Below are 18,407 nucleotides of genomic sequence, written 5' to 3' on the forward strand. Positions count from 1 at the left end.
AGGTAACTAGTAGTAGAATTCTTCCTTTTTAAAAGCTAATGCTACGTTTTTTAAGATTTTCTTACTATCTATTTCGATATAGACGTCGTTACTAATTAAATAGTTTCTAAAGAATCGTAAGATTAGGGGAGGTATATTCTAGAAATCTTCTTCTAACTAGTCGGCGAAATCGGGAAAAACTTCGTTCTATAGCTTGAGGCTTGTAAGATTCCTCTTCTTATAAGTCTTAAGTAGGAAACCTATATAGGAACCTAGTTACTATAGGCTAGCGTTTATAAGGTCGATTACCTAGTTACCTTATACTGCTAAATCGATTATACTTTCGATTCTCTATAAGATAGGGACTATTGATTAGCTTTTAGTAGTAATGCTGCTCGCGGGCGATCTTTCTCGTAAATTTCGCTCTATTCGTAGATTCTCTCGTAAATCTCTCTTTCTCGCTTCAGGCTTCGCTCCTCACTATTAAGAAGTTTAGAATCTAGCAGACAGTTAGCCTTATAACGCCTATAACTATATATGTTTCTCCTAAGCCGTAGCCTCGGAAGCATATATATATAGCTATATAGGCGGATTACTACTAGTAGTCTCCGCTCGCCTTTCGGCGTATTCTTCTTCTAGTAGGGAGGTCTCTTATAGTAAACGCCTCGCGGTTAGCACCTCGTCTAGGGATTTATTAAGAAACTAGCAGGCGCTTTGTAATTAGCACCGCGCGTAGGGGATAGTTATAGTTAGGAAAGTTGTTATCCCTTATAAGATTCGTAAATCTTCGCCTTTATAGCGTAAAGAGGTTAGAAGACCGTCGATTCGGTAAGTCTCTTCTTCTAGTAATTAAAAACGTATAATAGAACGCTCTTACTAGCGATAATTAGCTACAATTAACCTTATCCTGCCTAGGGTAAGTATAGCAGTCCCTAAGTTACTTAAATAATCGGATTACTAATAGATTCGAGGAAAAGAAGCTTTCTTCTACTAGTTTCCGTAGATCCTAGTTATTCTCGCTTCTTCTTTCGTTAGTACGAAATCCCTACTTTTACCTAGGCTTAGGTATCTAGTTTAAGAAGTCGTCTCTTCTAGTATTAACCTTGCTAATCTACGGTTTATCTGTAGCAAAGTAGTAATTATAAAGTTAACTAAATTAATAGCAACTATAAGGTTTACTACTAATCAGTATAGGTTTCATAGGGGGTGAAACGGAATTCCGTTCGTCAATAATAAATAACAGTAAATTAGTTCTAATCGATAGTTCATAATAGTTGAAAGTAGTGTTGTTGACTAGAAGGTAGGGATATTCCCCCTTAGCCTGTCACGTGGGTCTGGGAGGCTTGGGCCTCTCAGCCTGGCGGGCGTGTAGCTGGAAGTGCCACACGACTCCGTATTCCAACTATCGCAACAGTTCGGGCACCCTGTGAATAATATAAAATAAAAACAACAGACATTCATGCGTTGGCAGCATCATATCCCCCAACATCTCAGCCACTCACATGCCGAGAAACGGACACCCTTACGCACCGAAACACGGCCCTGCAGGAAACTGTCCGTGAACCTGCACTAGCACAATTTCCTCAACACCCTCTCGCCTTTTCATAATCTAATCAGGATGACCGTCACATGTAGGCACGTCACAGTCTGCTTGCGTGGAATCTTGCTCTAGGGCCTTTCCGTGTCTTAATGCCTACGATACGGACGATATCGGACTATATCATTCATTGGCATTCCATAGAACTGTCGACAAAAGCGCTTCCATCATTTGCCTCAATATTCGCATTTCTCAGTCCTGTTTATCTTCGAGGACCCGATTGACAGCCTGTCTCTCAAGTTCTCCTTCTCAGAGACATCGCCCCGTTGTCATGGCCGCGCCGCCACCACTGTCATTTAGAACCGTTCCTGAGCTTGGAAAATCATTGCCGCACAACCACGCTTCCCCAATCAATTGTGTCCCCGGTAATCCGGATGTTACCCGGCGTGCAAAGAGCTGCAGGCCTTCCTAGCAAAGCCTTTGCCTCCGTCCCAGTCGGCATGGCATTCCCAAGAGCATCCTAGGGCAGCCGGCGCTGTCAAGAACCCTTGCGCCGAGCCGTGTTGGCAGCAAGTCCTGTTTCAGCAACGGCAGGCAACCAGGTCGTCTGCCACGGAACTGGGCAGACGAGGGAGGCAAGGTGGCTGCATTGTTAACGCGTCGCGTTTCTAACAAATGTCAAACGTCCCCCTTCCGTTGCCGAAGCCGTTTTCAGGTTTCTGTCCCACGAGACGGCGCGTCGGCCAACGGTAAAGCTGCTTATCTTTGTAAGGTTCGCTCTACCATCACTCTTGACAACATCCAACTGCTCGTTGCATAACGTCTTCATCCAGTGACACTCGGCACGAGTCAATGACACCGGACTCGGGCCAACCTCATCTTGCCCAAATTGATCGCGTTTTCAGCCAGGGGAACAAGCGAGAAACATTGGATTCCTATTTGGGAAAGCTGCCCCATCTCGAATCTCCTCGCATGCAGGCCGCTAGCAGCGATCCCCAGGACCACGACCCTTGATCCTTGGGGCGCGGTCCCTAGGCCTCCCTCTTCAACTTTGCGCAAAACTTTTTGGCGACGACGCGAGGCCCCTTTTTTCGCATTTCTTTTTTTTTTTTTCTGCCCATTTGGAGTCCAGAAAAAAGCCCGCCGCACCGCATTAGTCTTGTCTTTCTGTTCCGGTTCCAACACAACGGTTGCGACGTTGCAAGCCCAGAGACACTTAGAATTCGGGTCATCCCACGCCGTATGTACCTGTCATGCCTTATCGCCTCTGGCCTGATATGGACCGTTTCATGCGGCCCACCACGCGGCGGATGAGTTCGTCCCCGCTCCTTGGATCCGCAGGCCACATTGTTGAAACATTTGATGGAAACGAAATTTTCCTTTGCCGGCCTACAGAGAAACATTTGGCTGGCTCTTGTTTCCTCAACTTCCGCGGTTATCTCCGAACGTGATTTGCTTCCCGAATCTGGGGGCCCTTTGCCCAAGTCGGCTGTTCAGACCATTTCAATATCCGACTTTTCGCAGGGACCCAATGGCAACAGCGTTGCACTGCACTGCGCTCCACTATGCCCGAAAGGTCAGAGCGTTTGCGCCGAATGAGGTTCCGTTGTGCGGATTGACTGCTGTGTCAGGCATTATCCATTTCCCAAATCCTGGCCTAAGTGGTAGTTTGCGTACTACCGTCTACGCACAATCTGACTTCAGTTTTGCTATTGGTATCCCCAGCTGCTGGAAGCCCCATGACTCGACGCTAAGCTGCTGTTGCGATTATGACAAATGCATGTCGGCGAATAGAGCGTGATTTCCGGCCCAGAGCTCCAGATACCGGAAGAAAGGGTATCCATGCTTAGAATGAGGAGGCTCTCGCCGAGCCAGCACTGGAGTCGGAGCGGTTCTCCATCCCCTCGCACTGGCCCCGTCGGCCCGGGACGGTACCATCAGATGACAGTTGCGCTCTGATGAGTCGCGGAACATCTCCGAAGTTTTTCGTAAATAGGCCCGTGCAACCACAGCCGAGTGCCCACGACCACGGGTTGAACCACGTTTGCAACTATCATCAAGATAATACCTCACCGCGGCTCGTTTTCGTTTGCCAAGATTGCGTTACTTGTTGACTGTTGCGCGTTTCAACTGACATGCCCCACGACCGGAGTTGTTCTCGACTGAGCTTCAAGACTTCAGGTGGGTAAGTGTCTCGGCAATTCTTGTTCGCAGGCCCAACATATACGACAGAGATATTGGTCGATTTGCGTTTCTCCGGAGCCCGTTAGAGAAAAAGCCGATGCCCGATTGTCTTCGCCTCCGCCATTGGGGTCTCGGCGAGTAAGTAGGTGTGATCGAAATTAATTCCTGGCAGGTCAAATGGCTCAATAAGCAACCAGTGCCAGCAACCTGACAACCCGCATCTAGGCGTGATGTAGCTCCACGGCGCGGGTTTCATTTTCGGGTTTTGCGAAGGTCTAGGGCGAGTCGTGAATTATTGGGCATCACTTACGGACCTCTTATCGGGTGTGCGTGCCTGTGCTGGTCCTTCGGATATTCATCTTGGCAGCATTGCCACCTCTTATTGTCTCTCAACGGTAGCCCGTTCTCATAGAACTCTTCGACACTAGGAATATGTCCGCCAGCCTCGTCAGCACGTCCTGAACAATGAATCGGCTAAGATAAGTTTCAAGCCTTGCAGTGGACTGAAACAGCGGGGCTTCTCAGGACTTCCCGGAAAATATGAATATTATCCACATACGAGGAGCCAACGCCAGGGTGAATCCTCCGAGAATCAGGTCCGGTGTGAGTTGGGATGAGCAGGATGTGATTGATTTCTCAACTTTTTCAAGCCGATCACGGGATTGCTTTGAAAAGCCTAGCCAGCTCATAGTGTGAATCCACTGCCATTTTGAGTCGGAAAGAAGCTAGTTTTCAAGGGTGGGACTGTATCAATTTTGAAGTCATGGCCAAATGAGTGAGAAGCAAGATGCCCTTCCAGATTCAACATGGATATGCGACCCGGATCCTTCGCAGTCCGTTTACATGAAAGAAGAATGTTATCAAGACATGGTATTTCACAAATATAACTATAGGCTGATATACAACATGGTAAAAAAAAAAAAAAAAGTAAGGGTTGATACACTCGCTTTCATCTAGCACTCCTCCAACTCCCACTCATATTTCCATTCCCGTTGCCGCCTCCTCCTCCTCCTCTCCTCCTCAGATTCGTCGAAGCACGGGTCCAGTCCCCGGCAGACTTCTTCAACCTGTTCCCCAGGCTGATTCTCGCGGCACTCATTACCGCTCCGCCGCCCTGCATCCGGCTCGGGATCCCCACTGAACTAACCACGCTCTCCCAATCTCCCCTCTCCACGTCTCCCCCATCAGGCTCCTCGATCGCAGGCGGGGGCAGCATCAACCCCTTCCCCATGATGCCTTTTGAGGCAGAGGATGAGGTAACAGGGGCAGTGGCAGGAGTGGTAGCAGTAGCAGTAGCAGTGGCAGTAGTCGTGGCGGCAGAAGGTGCTTTCCGCAGAGCACCCATCATCGCCGCCCAGCTCTCCACCTGTCCGTTGGAGGCTTCCTCGACGCAGTTGCATTCGTCACCAGCAGGACAGTAAACCTCGCCCGCGGCGTGCCACTCTGCGAGACAGGCCTCGTGGAAGGCGCAACCGCAGCCGAGGCAGGGTGGGTAGAGCGCGTCGACGGGCTCGCGACAGTAGACGCAGAGGAGCTGGGTCTGGGTGCGGCGACAGCGGTCGCAGGTGCCGATGGCGCCCCCGAGACGGGTGGCGGTCGCGGACGTGTATTTGAGAGGTTCCAGCTGAGTTTCATGAACGCGGCAGACGCCGGTCACGTCGAGGCCACGGCCTGAGGCGACGAGAGCCTGGAGTTGCTCTTTCTTGCCGAGGAGGATGGGTGATGTATTGTGTGGTTGGTGGGGTTGCGGTTGCGCGGGGTGTTGTTGGGTTGAATGGTGTTGAGCGGGGAGGGACTGTGATAGGTGAGTTTGGTGTTGTGAATGCGGCATGTGGTGGTGTTGTTGGATGGTGGTGGCCGTATCGGCGATGCTAAAGGTTTCGTGATAGGAATCGTCCAGGCCGCCCGCTTCCTGGTTCTGCTGGAGGACGTTGAACTTCATAATTTCGAGACGGGCCAGGGGTTGGTTCCACATCTGGAGTATCTCGGCGTACACGTATCGGTACGTGGCGTACATTTCGGTGCGGCTTGGTTCGAGGAGGGGAGTCGTCATCCAGCCATCGTCATCAAAGATTGTCTGGTCTTCCATGTGCACCGAGACGCCGACGGGGACGAAAGAAAAGAGTTCTTCGCGGTAGACCTCATCATCGGAGAGAGAAGTGCGCGTCGTGCCCGAGTCGCCCATAACGGTCGAGCTTCCCCAAGTGACATTGCCGACTGCGCTGGGAGCCAGTGTGCTGAGAATGGTATCCGCGGGGCTGGGTCGCTTTCGTCCATGATTAGGGGGCGAAGACGATGCGGTTGCGGTGCCTGTGGCGACACCACTGAATGGGCGAGGGAAGTTGATTGCGAAGCTCGACGTGAGGCCTGAGTTGGCGCGTGACAGGACCCGGCCGCTGGGCGACGTAGATAGGCTGGGTGTCTGGTCGCCTTCATGTCCGAGATACTCCTTGACACCATGCGTCGGCGGTGTTTCGCCGCATGAGTACGAATTGGATCCTGGATCGCCGGCCCATAGAACTTCCTCGGCAGATCCCTGAGAGCCGGAATACCGGATCGGGGTGTGTAGAGTTCGCGGCGTGGTTATGGCAGAGTTGGTCTGGCTTCTGCCGTTGATGTTCCAGAGGGAAGCATCGGTAGGGAAGTAGTCGAGAGAGAACGAAGGTGCCTTCATCGGTAGAGGCGTCTCCGGTTGAGATAGATGTGACTCGGCGTATGCGACGCTGTCCTCGGTGAACGACTCGCTAAAGATGCACGAGAGCATGGCCAGCATCTGAATGTCTGCCTCCCTCTCAAAGTATTCAAACAGGTCGTTGATGAAATCTCTCGCGAGCGGATGGTTGCCCCATTTAACTCTGCCGTTGAAATCGGCTACATCCTTGTCGAGGTTGGATCCTTCAATATCCGGAGAGCCTTCTGCTCGGTAGCGGGAGACTGCGTCTCGTGCAATAACTAGTATAGAACTCTGACGTTGATCCAGCAACTCTAGCGGGATATCTCTGCGCAAAAGCAACGCGAGATATCGCCATACGTCCACCAAGTCCTGGCAACCGTGCTTGTCGGCAACCTGTGCGTTGTGTTCGCAGACTTGGGCGCCTTCTCCAAAGATGGCGTACTCCTGGGCAAATTCCTTCTTTGCAGGCAGGATATCCGAAATATCGTGCAGCGAGATGACGTTCTTCGACTTGCCGGGCCGCCTCCTGAGTGAGCCGGTACCTGTCCCAGTCCCAACTCCAGTGCCTCCGCCGCTAGATCGGATTGACCGGTTGTCGCTCCAGGTTCTGTGGAACCGGTGACGCGGCTGATACCACAGACTCATTTTGTTGATAGATGTCGATTCAGAATCGCTAGACGAGGAAGAGCCGTCGGATTCATCCGAATCAGACTGCTCATCCGTGGCAGACATCTCGTCGTTGCCATATCTCTTCCCTGGCGGTGAGTCGTGTGCCAGGCGACCGAAGCCCGCAAACACCGGCTCGCCCTTGGGCCTTTCGCGGAGGGGTTCAATTGGCGCGAATAACAAGGCCTTTGCTTTTTCTTCCTTGGTCGGGAAAAAGCAGACTAGGCGGCCATCGTTGGAGAATCGAGCACCGCAAAAGCGCGGCAATGGGGGGATCGTAGGTCGATTGTTTGGTGCCAGGGTGCTATCAGCCTCGACGTTTGCGGGCAACTCTTGTGACATAGACGCCGAGCCGCCGGCGAGAATGTCGTTCTCGTCTTCACTGGAGCTCTCAGAGGCAAGCCCGTCTAGGGGGTCGTCCAGGTCCTTGACATTTTTGAAAAAGTTTGTACTGGCCGCAAGGTCGATCTCGCCCAACAAGTACGAAAATGCGACGTCCAGGCAGTTCTGTTTCTGTTGCAGAAACTGGTGGCAAAGTTCGTGGATTTCATGCTCGACCTTCTTATGTGTCTTCTCGGACATGAAGCTCGTTTTCTCAATATAAAATCGCGGGGCTTTGAACCTTGGATAGTTCGAAGGTATATCGACTCTGACTTTGATGAAAATAGTTTCTCCGTTCGCACCCCAAGGTCCGTTGAGGGATGCATGAAGAGTAAGCGAGTCCATGTCGATGTTCTCCCATTTGACCTTGGGCAGCTGCATGCTAATGCGGAGAAACTCTTCCTGAATAGTCTCTGGTTCTCCCCATTTGTCGTCGTCCATGTATCCGGGGCTGAACATTGTTGAGTCCTTCGAATCTGCCCTTCTGGGACTATCGGTCGAGGCCTTCCTCTTGTTCATCATGATGCCCTTCATCCAGCCAATGTGGGCTTGGCTGCGGTCCATCCCTTTGGACGTGCTTTTAGCTTTCATTGATGAGCCCTTCCAGGCAGCTCCGAGTCTGGTGTAGGTTGTCGGCCCTGAGCGCATGCCCATTGTTAGGGCACTCTGCCGATATTGCGCGCCGGTACGAGGGTCACTCATCGTCGCACTCCTTCTGTCTCGGCTGACGCTATCTTCCACGGTTCGGAATGTTTTGTATGCAGCCCCCTTTCGTGTAAGAACTAGATTTTTGCTGGCCGGCATCCCCTTGACATAACCCACAGATTCGAGAATTGACGGGTCAACCTGCTGAAGTCGCAGCTCATTGTCCTCTCCCCACGACACGAGCTGGAAGTCTCTGTTGTCCAGCCCCTCATCATTGATGCTGCCTCTGCTCCTCCACAAGAACTCCTTGACTTTGTGATTGCCGTGTCCTGGGAAGACAGCGACAGGTTCTGTCGGTCCCTCCTCGGGGTCTTTAGGGGGCGATCTCCTGTCGTACAAGTACAAATCGCCTGGTTCATTCTGGGGCATCGCTAAGAGACCCCGGCCGAATGGGGTGTGACGAGCGCGCCAGACCGGGAATTCGGTGCGGATGACGCGCTCTGGGACATCTTGATCGCTTCCATAGTCCCAAAACTTGATGTGCTTGTCCAGAGAGCACGTAACGATACCAGTTGACCGAGTTCTGTTCCAGTCGATACCGTAAATCTTTGAGGTGTGTGCGCTAATAGATTTCAGGGGCTCGCACGCACGTCGCTCATCCCAGATGTGCAACCACCTATCGTGGGACGACGCAAGAATATGCGGATCTTGACGGTTGTACTTGACCTGGGTGGCGCCAGCGAACCAGTCGCAGAATGTAATCACAGGTTGTCGTGGGCGTCTCAGATCCCAGCAGTGGACATAACCGTCAACTGCGCACGACGCGAGCTGATCGGGATGATGAGCAGAGAAGTTGACGTCGGTAATGGCTCTACTGTGGCCTTGAAGAGAGTGCTCGATGGCACCTGAAGCAGAGTCGTCTCTTAGATTGAGGTTCCATACGAGAGCCCGATGGTTGGCAGTTGAGACAACCCAGTAGTCGCGGGCGGCGAAGGGCGACCATTGAACATCGGTAACAAGCCATGGAGAGCCGTGGCTGCTGAGACGGCGAGGAGGGTTATATGGCGAATCCAGGTCAATGATGGACAACCCCTCAGGTCTGAAGACAGATTAGTAAGGGGATGTTGGTTTAGGTCAATCTCAACCAAGATCACTCACGAGGCTAAAGCAACGTCTCTGCCGGACGGTGAGATTGTTGCCGATCCCACCAGTCCGGCGACATGAATGGTGCCATCAGCGTCAAAGCTCTCACTATCGAAAGCTGATTTGATGGGCTTGCCCTTCTTCGGAGGGTCAATCTTGTCGAAGTGCGGCATGGTTGTAGTCGGAGCTTAGATGAGAGAGATGCCTCATGAGGGCATCTGTTGGTGAGATATCCTGGCCATGATACGTCAAAAGCTCAGGCTGAAGGGTATGAATGAGCGATTCGATATAGCTCGAGTGTTTAATTTGTTGTTTGGGAACGTTTAAGTCGATATGCAGGATGATATTGAACGTCTTTGATGAGGCTCTGCTTTCGATGCACGCGACAGGATCAGATGCAGCTACGCATCCAGGACCGACCGTCGTGGAGGGATTGGATGAAGGATCTGACCCGCTTTTATCGAATGTACCGCTCCATATTAAACAAGCAGTCGTATACTTCTTCCCCGCCGATACCACTCCACCAATCACATCGTAGTTGAATTGGTACAATTGCCCACTCTATTTTCGGGCGTCAGGTTCCCAGCGCATGTCATGCTGGTCCCTCCCGCGGGGCAATTCAGAACAAGGCTTTCCCAAGCACATGCCCGCCAGACGTATCTTGCCTGCCTTGGTTCGAAACACTAAAGCTGATTTACTCGCCTCCTACCGCTTGATCAAGACCTCCCGAACATCCGATCATCATTGCTTTTGCGACTTCTTTTTTTTTTTTTTTCGACAACGCGACCTCGATTTACGACCTTGAACCCTGAAGACACCTCCCTTTGTGATTCATCACTCGCTTGACCCCGCCAAACACCGCCTTTCGCTACGGGAGAATTACTGTAAAGAAGAAGGTGGAATCACCTCCACTCCCGGCTACTTTTCCCTTCTACAAACACCCGACATATTCTCCGTCGCTCAGTATGGCTCTGCCCAAGCGTATTGTCAAAGAGACCGAGCGTCTCATGGCCGAGCCGTAAGGGTCTTTCAGATAATAACCTTTGCGACTGATCACTAATGATGGTTTTCTGCGCAGCGTCCCGGGTATCAGTGCCGTTCCCCACGAGGACAACCTCCGCTACTTCGACGTCGAGATCCACGGCCCTACACAATCACCATATGAAGGTTGGCAGACATACACGAATATGAGGAAGGATGGCGGACTAACGTGATGCTACAGGTGGTGTTTTTAAGCTCGAGCTCTTCCTGCCCGATGACTACCCCATGACTCCCCCCAAGATTCGCTTCCTCACCAAGATCTTCCACCCCAACGTCGACAAGCTGGGTCGTATCTGCCTTGATGTCCTGAAGAGTGAGTGAAAGCTGGTATATGAATGCGATGCACACAAAGCACTGACAAAGCGATTCCTCTCACAGACAACTGGTCCCCTGCTCTCCAGATCCGCACGATCCTCCTGTCCATCCAGGCCCTTCTGGGTGCCCCGAACCCCGACGACCCGCTTGCTGCCGACGTTGCGAAGAGCTGGAAGGAGGACGAGCAGGCGGCTATTGCGACGGCTAAGGAGTGGACTGCCAAGTACGCTGTGCCCAAGTAGAGGTTAGACATTGGGGAGGTGGAATTGTAGTGTGGAGAAGATGGTGCGAGGAGGTGAATATGGCATGTGCCATTGTCAACACTTTCCCTGAGCCGAGTTTTGGAGGCTTCCTCCAACATGACGGTTTTTTTTATTCCACAAGTCTTTTGGGCCCTTTGTAGAAGGGAGCCGACCCTTGGCTTGGACGTTCTGGGCTGGAGTTGCAAACTGAGATGCATGGCGGTTGCTTTTCTGGTTGAACGGAGGACCATATGCATTACGCCTTGATGACTTTCGACACCAACAACGGATTTCTTTCTTGCCTTACATGTAGTCCTCAGTGATTGGAAGTGAAAGGTAGTTGTGGGACAGTATCGTCCCTAACTGAGCTATCTTACTAACCTATAGAGCCATGAGAGCCTGCTTGCTACCTGCAGACATTGCGGCCCATCTATGTGAGGACGATATTTCTCCTAGTCTGGGCTTCTCAAATACGCACTTTTGACATGGGATGGAGGTTTGAGTCCAAGTCTATTTCGGATCTACAATGACCCGTGGCCTAAGCATACTATTATTCTTACTCAAGCAAATGAAGTAAGTTCTTGACTTCGCAAGGAAGCCAATTAGTAGCTTTTGCCAAAGCCATGGGCGGTTATCCGGCATAAAGCTCAGGTATGATGACTGCTTGGCGAACTTGGCTGCTGCGCCGCCGCCCAGCCTTTGCCCGCCTTTAACGCTGTCGATGACATGCACCTTCTTAACGTAGCTGAACCTACATAACTGAGTCGCTAGCTTCCTCTACGTCCCTAACGCTCCTGGCTCTGGTGCTTTTCACATTGACTGTGGTGCTCAAGGCCGCTACGTAGACGACAACGATGTAAGTTAATGCAAAATGGTATTTTCGTCGGCCGGGCTAACAACTTTAACAAATTAGTGTTGCATTCAGCCCGATCACCTAGCGACACCGCAGAGCTTTATCTATTCCTCATTATGGAGGTCATAGCCGTGGAACCTTTCTATAAGGTTATCAACCAAACCCGACGAGCTCAACACCCGTTCGGGACATCGTCAGGCTACAATATGACTGACCCGCCTCTCCCATTCCTTGCTGCCGTCGTATGGGAACTCCTACCACCGGCGGGCTTTGTTTGGATTGTTTTCTCTATGTATTTTGTATTGGTAACTACGAAAGTGGCCATTAAAGTGCTACACCTGACGGGGAATGTATCACTGGTATATCTTCTTTGGAGGAGGGGCGAATCTCTCACTGAGGCTGTCATACGCGTGGTAGAGGACTTTAGACGACATCCGCCACCATCTGTTGCGGCTGAAAAATCAGGAAGAGCCTAGGTAGAGAGAAGACTTTCAATATGATTAGTCTAGTTTACCCTGTTTGCTGGGTAAGTCGGTCTTTGGCTACGTTTGTGGCGGGGGGGCTGACAACTTGGCTACAGGGTGTAACAGAACGAGAAATCAGGGGTAATTGCGTTCAGTTCAAACTTAATTCGAATCATGTCTTTGTAATTAGCTGCAGCAACATTCTGGAAGCATCTTGTGGTTGAGAGCCGACTGAATGGTACAAGTATTAGGAAAATCTCGCAAGCTTCCATGTAATGCGCCGATGGTTTAGTGGTAAAATTCTCCGTTGCCATCCAGCAGCGTCGGGGAGCCGGGGGTTCGATTCCCCCTCGGCGCATTTCTTTTGCCCCACCTTACTTTTGGAAGACTCGACTCCATCGTGACCACCAGTGTACGATAGTATCCATTCAACTGCACTGTTGTGGCGGCCTTGGACATTCTAAACTTTTTGCTCTTCTACAGTTTGTTTCCCCTTTCTTGCTATTCATACTAATTCGATTTGTTGGAAGTAGACTCGTTGCTCTAGAGTTGCAAAGTCGTTATTCTGGATGTCGAAACCTTGTAAATCGGTCTCTCCCACGAATTCGTACATCTCAGTGCTAGATTCATCATCTTCAGTTGTAGCGCATTTATCCTCGGGCTTGGGCTTAACCCTGCGCAGGACGAAGGGCGCCCAGGCGCCTTCGACCATCCATATCTCATCGCCTACCTCCACCTCGCGAGGACCAAGACCGAGAGCGCCCGAGTCAGTTGTATACAGATATCTTTCTGCGAATTCTGCACATACGACATCCGACAAATCTCCCCCAGCAAACCGGACGTCCTGGTAAGGAAAGAACCGACTCGGGTTTGGCGTCCCCATGGTGAGGACCACAGATGCCAACCCGTTCCAGAAAATGCCGTGCAGCAGAGGGTTGACTGAGTTGGCTACGTCCAAGGCGAACTCCATTAAGCGATTCTCCATATCGAAACCCTGACTCTGGAGGGAGTTGGCTACGCTCACGTAGGATATGGAGGTTAGTCGGAAACCATATACCAAGAGTTGAAAACCTTGGGCCACCGGGCGTCTCAAATCTGCCCCCCATATCTTCTTCTCGACTATATCAAGTTGTCGGAGATCCATGTCATTGTATCGATTTAGTGGGAAGAGCTTTTCCCGTGTTGGGTGTTGCCCCCGTGAACAACAGGAATAATCAGGGACCCACGAGGGCAGGCCGATGATGTATCGAACAGCTCGCCTGCCGGCCCGCGACAGCTCCATCAGCATGGGCATGTTCCTGAGGAACAGAGCTGCGGCGGAAGCGAACACTTGTGGTACCGAATGATCATAGTCCGGGGCGATGGGGCTTGGGAAGCTATGAGGTAGGAGGATGGCGAGCATGCCCAGACAGCCGTATATGTGGTCGCGTTTGTCCTGGAAATCCGAGGAGCGGAGCGAGTGGACGAGAACGTTGGCGCACGTGAACCACGCCTGTTCGACTTCTCTATTCCACGAGAAGACGGCATGCTCCTCGAGCAAGCCCGTCTGCTTCGCGACCTCGGCGAGCGTCCGACGGGCCTGGCTCATTTTGAGCAGCCTGTCACTGACGTTGGCCATGTCCTCCATCTTTTTCCTGTTGGACGGATAGGGGTACCGTTCGCCGGTGTTTTGCAGCCGTTCCAGGAGAGAATCGTTCCATCCCGTCTCCCCGAGGAACTGGGCAAACGCCGTCAGACGCTTCCAGCTGAAGGTCGACCTCCCGCAGAGGACGTAGACCACGGCCGGGTCCGCCAGCGCGACTTCCTGGACCACCCATCCGCGGTCGAACCAGCGCTGGCCGTAGATGAACATGTTGAAAGCCATCCACGCCGAGGTCCAACGGAAGCAAATCTCGGACCCCAGCTCCGCCACGACCTCGGGCGAGCTGCACACGGGATCGCTCTTGAGGTGGGTTTCTACGAAACCCGGCAGCCGCCGTTGCGTGAGCCGGGAGATGGCGGGGATGAACTTGTCGTGGACCCAGACGACGTCCGGATCCGGCTCCGTCGGGCCCAACCACACAATGACCTTTTGCGCCGAGCTGTATATCCTGTGCATGAGGAGAACCTGGTGCCGCTTCTCCTCGTTGTCGCCCTGGTTGATGCAGAACGCGTCGATCCATACCGGCAGGGCGTCGAGGAAGCCGTGGACCTTGGCCGTGAGCTTCGACCTGGTCACACGCGAGTCGCCGGCGCGGGCGTGGAGCACGGCGCGGAGGAAACCGAACAGGTTCTCGGAGATGGCCATCATCTTCCCGTCGCAGACCACTTCGTACGTTTCCCCGAGCCCTCGGCTGGCTCTCCCCTCCCGAGTGTCGTCGTACTGCGGGAGCTGCCAGGTATACGACAGCGCCGCGAAGTGCGGGTCGTCGGCGAGGGAGGCTTCCGTGAGGGAGAGGAGCATGCCGTGGGGCTGCTCGTCGTCTCTTGATATCCGGAGAAGACGAACCGAGTCGGTTGCCGAGAGGGCCTGGTACTCATAGCTCTCGTACGTCTTGGGCGTCATACTTGGAGAGGCGTCTTCACTGGCGATGGAGGAGTTGGTGACATTTATTTTTATGTTGAGTCGTGAGAGTGTAGGATCAGATGCTGGGATTCATGGCAACTTTTTGTAAGTACGAGGAGCTGATCACACTGGTTTTGGAGTCTCACTACACATGAGCAAATGCGGCGCAGTCACACACGCTGCATGGCACTAACTTGTACCGAACGCTCATTAATCCACTCTCAGGCATGCCGAAATGTAACACTCAAGTCCTATGGTTGGAGAGAAGGCGTAATCACAGACAAGGGGGTCAAGCAAACGTAGAATTTCAAAATGTGCTTTATTTTTATTTCTAAAACAGACCAAAAATTCTTGCTCTAAATATCAAGGCTAAATGCATCCCGCCGAGGTATTATTACAAGTCTATTTCCCCCCCAAAAAAAAAAAAAAAACAATTCCCCCCAAAACTAACTTCAGAACCCCCACTGTCTGCACCAGTTCTGCATCAGCTCGGGAGTCACGGCCCGCATCTCCTTCATCGTCTTGCTGTGCTGGACGGTGCGTTCCATGGAGAAGTCGACGCCCTTTCCGCCGCCGTGGGCCAGGCCCTGGTAGAAATCAAGCAGCTTCACGCCGGGGTTCTTGTCGACGTCGTTGCTGGAGACGGTGCTGTCCTCCAGAGCCCTGACCCACTCCGAGAAGGGGACGACCTTCTTGATGCGGTCGTCGCCGTAGAAGGACTTGACCGCGTCGGCGAGCTTCTCCCACTCGACCGTGCGGGGGTTGACGCCGTGGAAGTAGCCAGAGATCTCGTGCAGGGGCACGGGCTCGGAAATGCCGGACACTTCGAGGATGAGGTTGGCGATGCCCTCGATGGGGGTCCAGTTGACCATGTCCATCGCGCCGAGGTCCTTGGGCAACAGGCCGAGATAGGCCGAGCTGGCAATGATGGTCGGCAGCCACTCCTGGCGGTTCCAGACTCCGGCCTCGGACTGGGGGCCGGCGACCTGGCCGACGCGGACGACGGCGGTCGGTACGCCGGAGCGCTGGGCCGCCTCGTCGAGGATCAGAGAGCTGACCATCTTGGACCGGCCGTAGCCGGTGCTGGGGAGGGTCAGATCCATGAGCCTCTTCTCGGGAACGGGGCCCGGGCCGTGCCACGAGTCGACGGTGCCGATGCTGCTGATGAAGATGATGGGCACGTTCTTGGCTGCCTGGTGGGAGAAGTCGACCCAGTGACGGACACCACGGATGTGAGGCTCAAAGGTCTCGACGGAGATGTTGAAGTTGACGGGCCAGGCATTGTGGATGACGCGGTCGGCCTCCTTGAGAAGCCTCTGGTACACCTCGGGCTCGAGGCCAAAGTCGCTCTTGGACATGTCGGCGCAGAGGAACTCGGCCTTCTTCCAACAAGTGGCGAGGCCGCGCTCGGCGCTCATCTTGACCTGGCGCTTGCCACTGTCCTCGCTGCGGTTCAGGCAGACAATCTTGTCGACGGCGGGGTTGGCCTCCATGAAGTCGAGCATGTACGAGCCCAGAGCACCGGTGGTGCCGGTGATGAGAACAGTCTGGCCCTTGTCCTTTGGTGCGGGCTTGTTCTCCTGTCTCCTGGGCAGATCGCGGGTGTACTTTTGCAGCTGAGCCTCCATGGCGTGGATGTCGTGCTCGGGGCTGATGGAGTCATCTTCAGACGCGGTGCCGTTCACGCCGGTGCCCTTCCTCACGCGATCCAAGAGGTAGGCAGCCAGCTGTCTGGGGGTCGGATGAGCGTAAATGACCCTGGTGGCGATGGCGTCGGCGCTGATGTTGGCACCGGCGGCTTCGAGCCCGCGGCGGAGCAGACGGGAGGCGTTGATCACCTGCATGGAGTCGATGCCGGCGCTGAAGAAGTCGGAGTCGGCAGAAAGTGGTCTGCTGCCGAGCGTCTGCTGGAAGAGCCTCTCCACGGACTCGGTCAGGGCCTGCTGGGAGCTGAGGTCGATGCTGACCGAGAGGGAGTCGGAGCCTTCCTCGGCCTTCTTGTACCACTCGTCAAGCTCATCCTTGTACAGCTTCAAAGCCATGGGGCGTTGGATGGTACCCTTTCCAGCGCGAGGGAAGGGTTTGTCGGGCGATGTGATTCCAATGAACTGGGGGCCGATTTGTCCGTGGGCGACTGTTTCCTTGTTCGCCTTGACAACCGAGGGCCAGACGTCTTTGATGAATTGCTCCTTCTCCTCCTCCGACTTGAGCTCCTCCACAGGCTCGAGGATGAGGAATGGCTGGAAGCGCATTGCTCCGGCAACCACGGCACCCTTGACTCTCGGGTGGCCGGTAACGAGTTCCTCGATGGTGACGGGGTTCAGCTTCTCGCCGTTGGAGAAGACGATGATGTTGTCGGAGCGTCCATAGTACGTCCAGTGGTTCGGCAGGGTCGGGTGTTTGCGGTATAGGTCCTTCGTGTTGTATTCCTTGGCGTCGGGGAAGGTGTAGAAGATGCCCTGGAAAGGGTCCTCCGTGTCCTTGTCCTTGCGGACGATGACTTGTTCGTAGACGCCTTCGTCCTCGCCACTGGCGGGGCGCCAGTCGATACCCATGCGCTCCGAATCGACAATGAACCACTGCCAGAGGTCCAGGTTCTTCTGGAAGTAGTAAGTCAAAGGCGCGGCCCTGGTTTCAACGTTAGTTTCCATCACGTATAATAGGAGGTGAGGATCACGCACTCGGTGAAAGCGATAACACTAGCAAGAGACACACCGTGCTTGACGAGAATGTTGCCGGCTTCGCGAGCCAAGTTACCACCGCCAAAGTTCACCCGCTTCAGCTTCTTCAACGCCTCGATGCCTTCAGGCATGTAAGCCAGCTCTTCCAAGATGGCAGGCGGCAGGATAGCATTGTCAATGTTGGCGTATGCCACCGCATCCAGCACCGTCTGGGCAGTTAGAGGACGGTCGGTAAAGTTGAGTGCGATAGGGTGCTTCCAGTAAATGACAGCAAACAGCATCATGTAGCAGCCAGCGGCGTGAAACAGTGGCATCGGTAAGTATACCCGCTCGCCGAGCATAATGGATCTAATGCAGTTGATGGAGCCCATGAAGTCCGGGAGGTCTTGGAAGGCGTCGCCGGCGGCAACCATGCCGACGCGTGCAACAATGGGCTTGGGCAGGCCGGTACTACCGCTCGTGTGCAGGACAACGACGGGGTCCATCTTGGCCTCCTCGAAAGTCTTGGTATAGGGGATGTGAGGGACTTCGGTTTCGTCAAGCCAGTCATCGAGCGAGTTAATCATGACGGCTTGCATGTGACGTTCTTCCAGGAGGGGCTGGACGACATCCTTGAACGAGGAGTCGAAGCAGATTGTGTTGCAGTCAGTCTTCTCGAAGAGGTTGATCTGGCCCTCGAAGGAATTCCTAGGAGAGATCAAAAGCGCCTACGAAGGAATGGGTTAGCTGCGGATCCAGCGGGGGTATACATTTCAGACACACGCACCTTGTAGCCCGCCTTGATACAGGCAATGGTGATGATCAAATAGCGCACATCGCTGGGCGCAATATAGGCAAGCGTGGGAAAGGATCCAGGCTCAGGCTTGCCGCTCTTGTCGATGATTCTTTGCGCTATGCGGTTCACCGCGTTGGCAACCTGCTTGTATGTGATCTTCTTCCATCCATCCTTGGGGTCGGACGAGCGAGGGACTGAGAGGATTTCGGCGTTGGGGTCTGACTTGGCGATCTCGTCCAGGACCTGGGGGATCAAGCGCTTTCCATGCTGAGTTGTGGCCAT

At 53.4% G+C, this 18,407-nt stretch overlaps 6 protein-coding genes across 6 annotated transcripts; 2 read left to right on the top strand and 4 right to left on the bottom strand.

The window, feature by feature from the left end:
• Positions 1-4,649: 4,649 nt before the first annotated feature.
• On the bottom strand, positions 4,650-9,382 carry CTRU02_207493 (WD repeat protein; the record flags this gene model as incomplete). Its single annotated transcript, XM_036719118.1, has 2 exons — positions 4,650-9,165; positions 9,225-9,382. The coding sequence occupies 2 exons, from the start codon at positions 9,380-9,382 to the stop codon at positions 4,650-4,652; spliced, it is 4,674 nt and encodes a 1,557-aa protein (XP_036588825.1).
• A 792-nt stretch (positions 9,383-10,174) lies between these two features.
• On the top strand, positions 10,175-10,807 carry CTRU02_207494 (ubiquitin-conjugating enzyme e2 35; the record flags this gene model as incomplete). The annotated part of the gene is made up of 4 exons (XM_036719117.1): positions 10,175-10,227; positions 10,288-10,376; positions 10,432-10,563; positions 10,629-10,807. The coding sequence occupies 4 exons, from the start codon at positions 10,175-10,177 to the stop codon at positions 10,805-10,807; spliced, it is 453 nt and encodes a 150-aa protein (XP_036588824.1).
• A 969-nt stretch (positions 10,808-11,776) lies between these two features.
• Positions 11,777-12,136, top strand: CTRU02_207495 (uncharacterized protein; the record flags this gene model as incomplete). The annotated part of the gene is made up of 1 exon (XM_070204902.1): positions 11,777-12,136. The coding sequence occupies one exon, from the start codon at positions 11,777-11,779 to the stop codon at positions 12,134-12,136; it is 360 nt and encodes a 119-aa protein (XP_070061435.1).
• A 98-nt stretch (positions 12,137-12,234) lies between these two features.
• Positions 12,235-12,483, bottom strand: CTRU02_207496 (uncharacterized protein; the record flags this gene model as incomplete). Its single annotated transcript, XM_070204903.1, has 1 exon — positions 12,235-12,483. One exon carries the CDS (start codon positions 12,481-12,483, stop codon positions 12,235-12,237), a length of 249 nt encoding a protein of 82 aa, XP_070061436.1.
• A 146-nt stretch (positions 12,484-12,629) lies between these two features.
• On the bottom strand, positions 12,630-14,669 carry CTRU02_207497 (heterokaryon incompatibility protein; the record flags this gene model as incomplete). The annotated part of the gene is made up of 1 exon (XM_070204904.1): positions 12,630-14,669. One exon carries the CDS (start codon positions 14,667-14,669, stop codon positions 12,630-12,632), a length of 2,040 nt encoding a protein of 679 aa, XP_070061437.1.
• Positions 14,670-15,121: 452 nt separating this feature from the next.
• CTRU02_207498 (nonribosomal peptide synthetase) lies at positions 15,122-18,407 on the bottom strand (the record flags this gene model as incomplete). The annotated part of the gene is made up of 3 exons (XM_036719116.2): positions 15,122-17,297; positions 17,351-18,057; positions 18,117-18,407. 3 exons carry the CDS (start codon positions 18,405-18,407, stop codon positions 15,122-15,124), a joined length of 3,174 nt encoding a protein of 1,057 aa, XP_036588823.2.

This window comes from Colletotrichum truncatum (assembly GCF_014235925.2).
Source record: "Colletotrichum truncatum strain CMES1059 chromosome Unknown Contig_0004, whole genome shotgun sequence".
In the NCBI taxonomy this organism is placed as follows: Eukaryota; Fungi; Ascomycota; class Sordariomycetes; order Glomerellales; family Glomerellaceae; genus Colletotrichum; species Colletotrichum truncatum.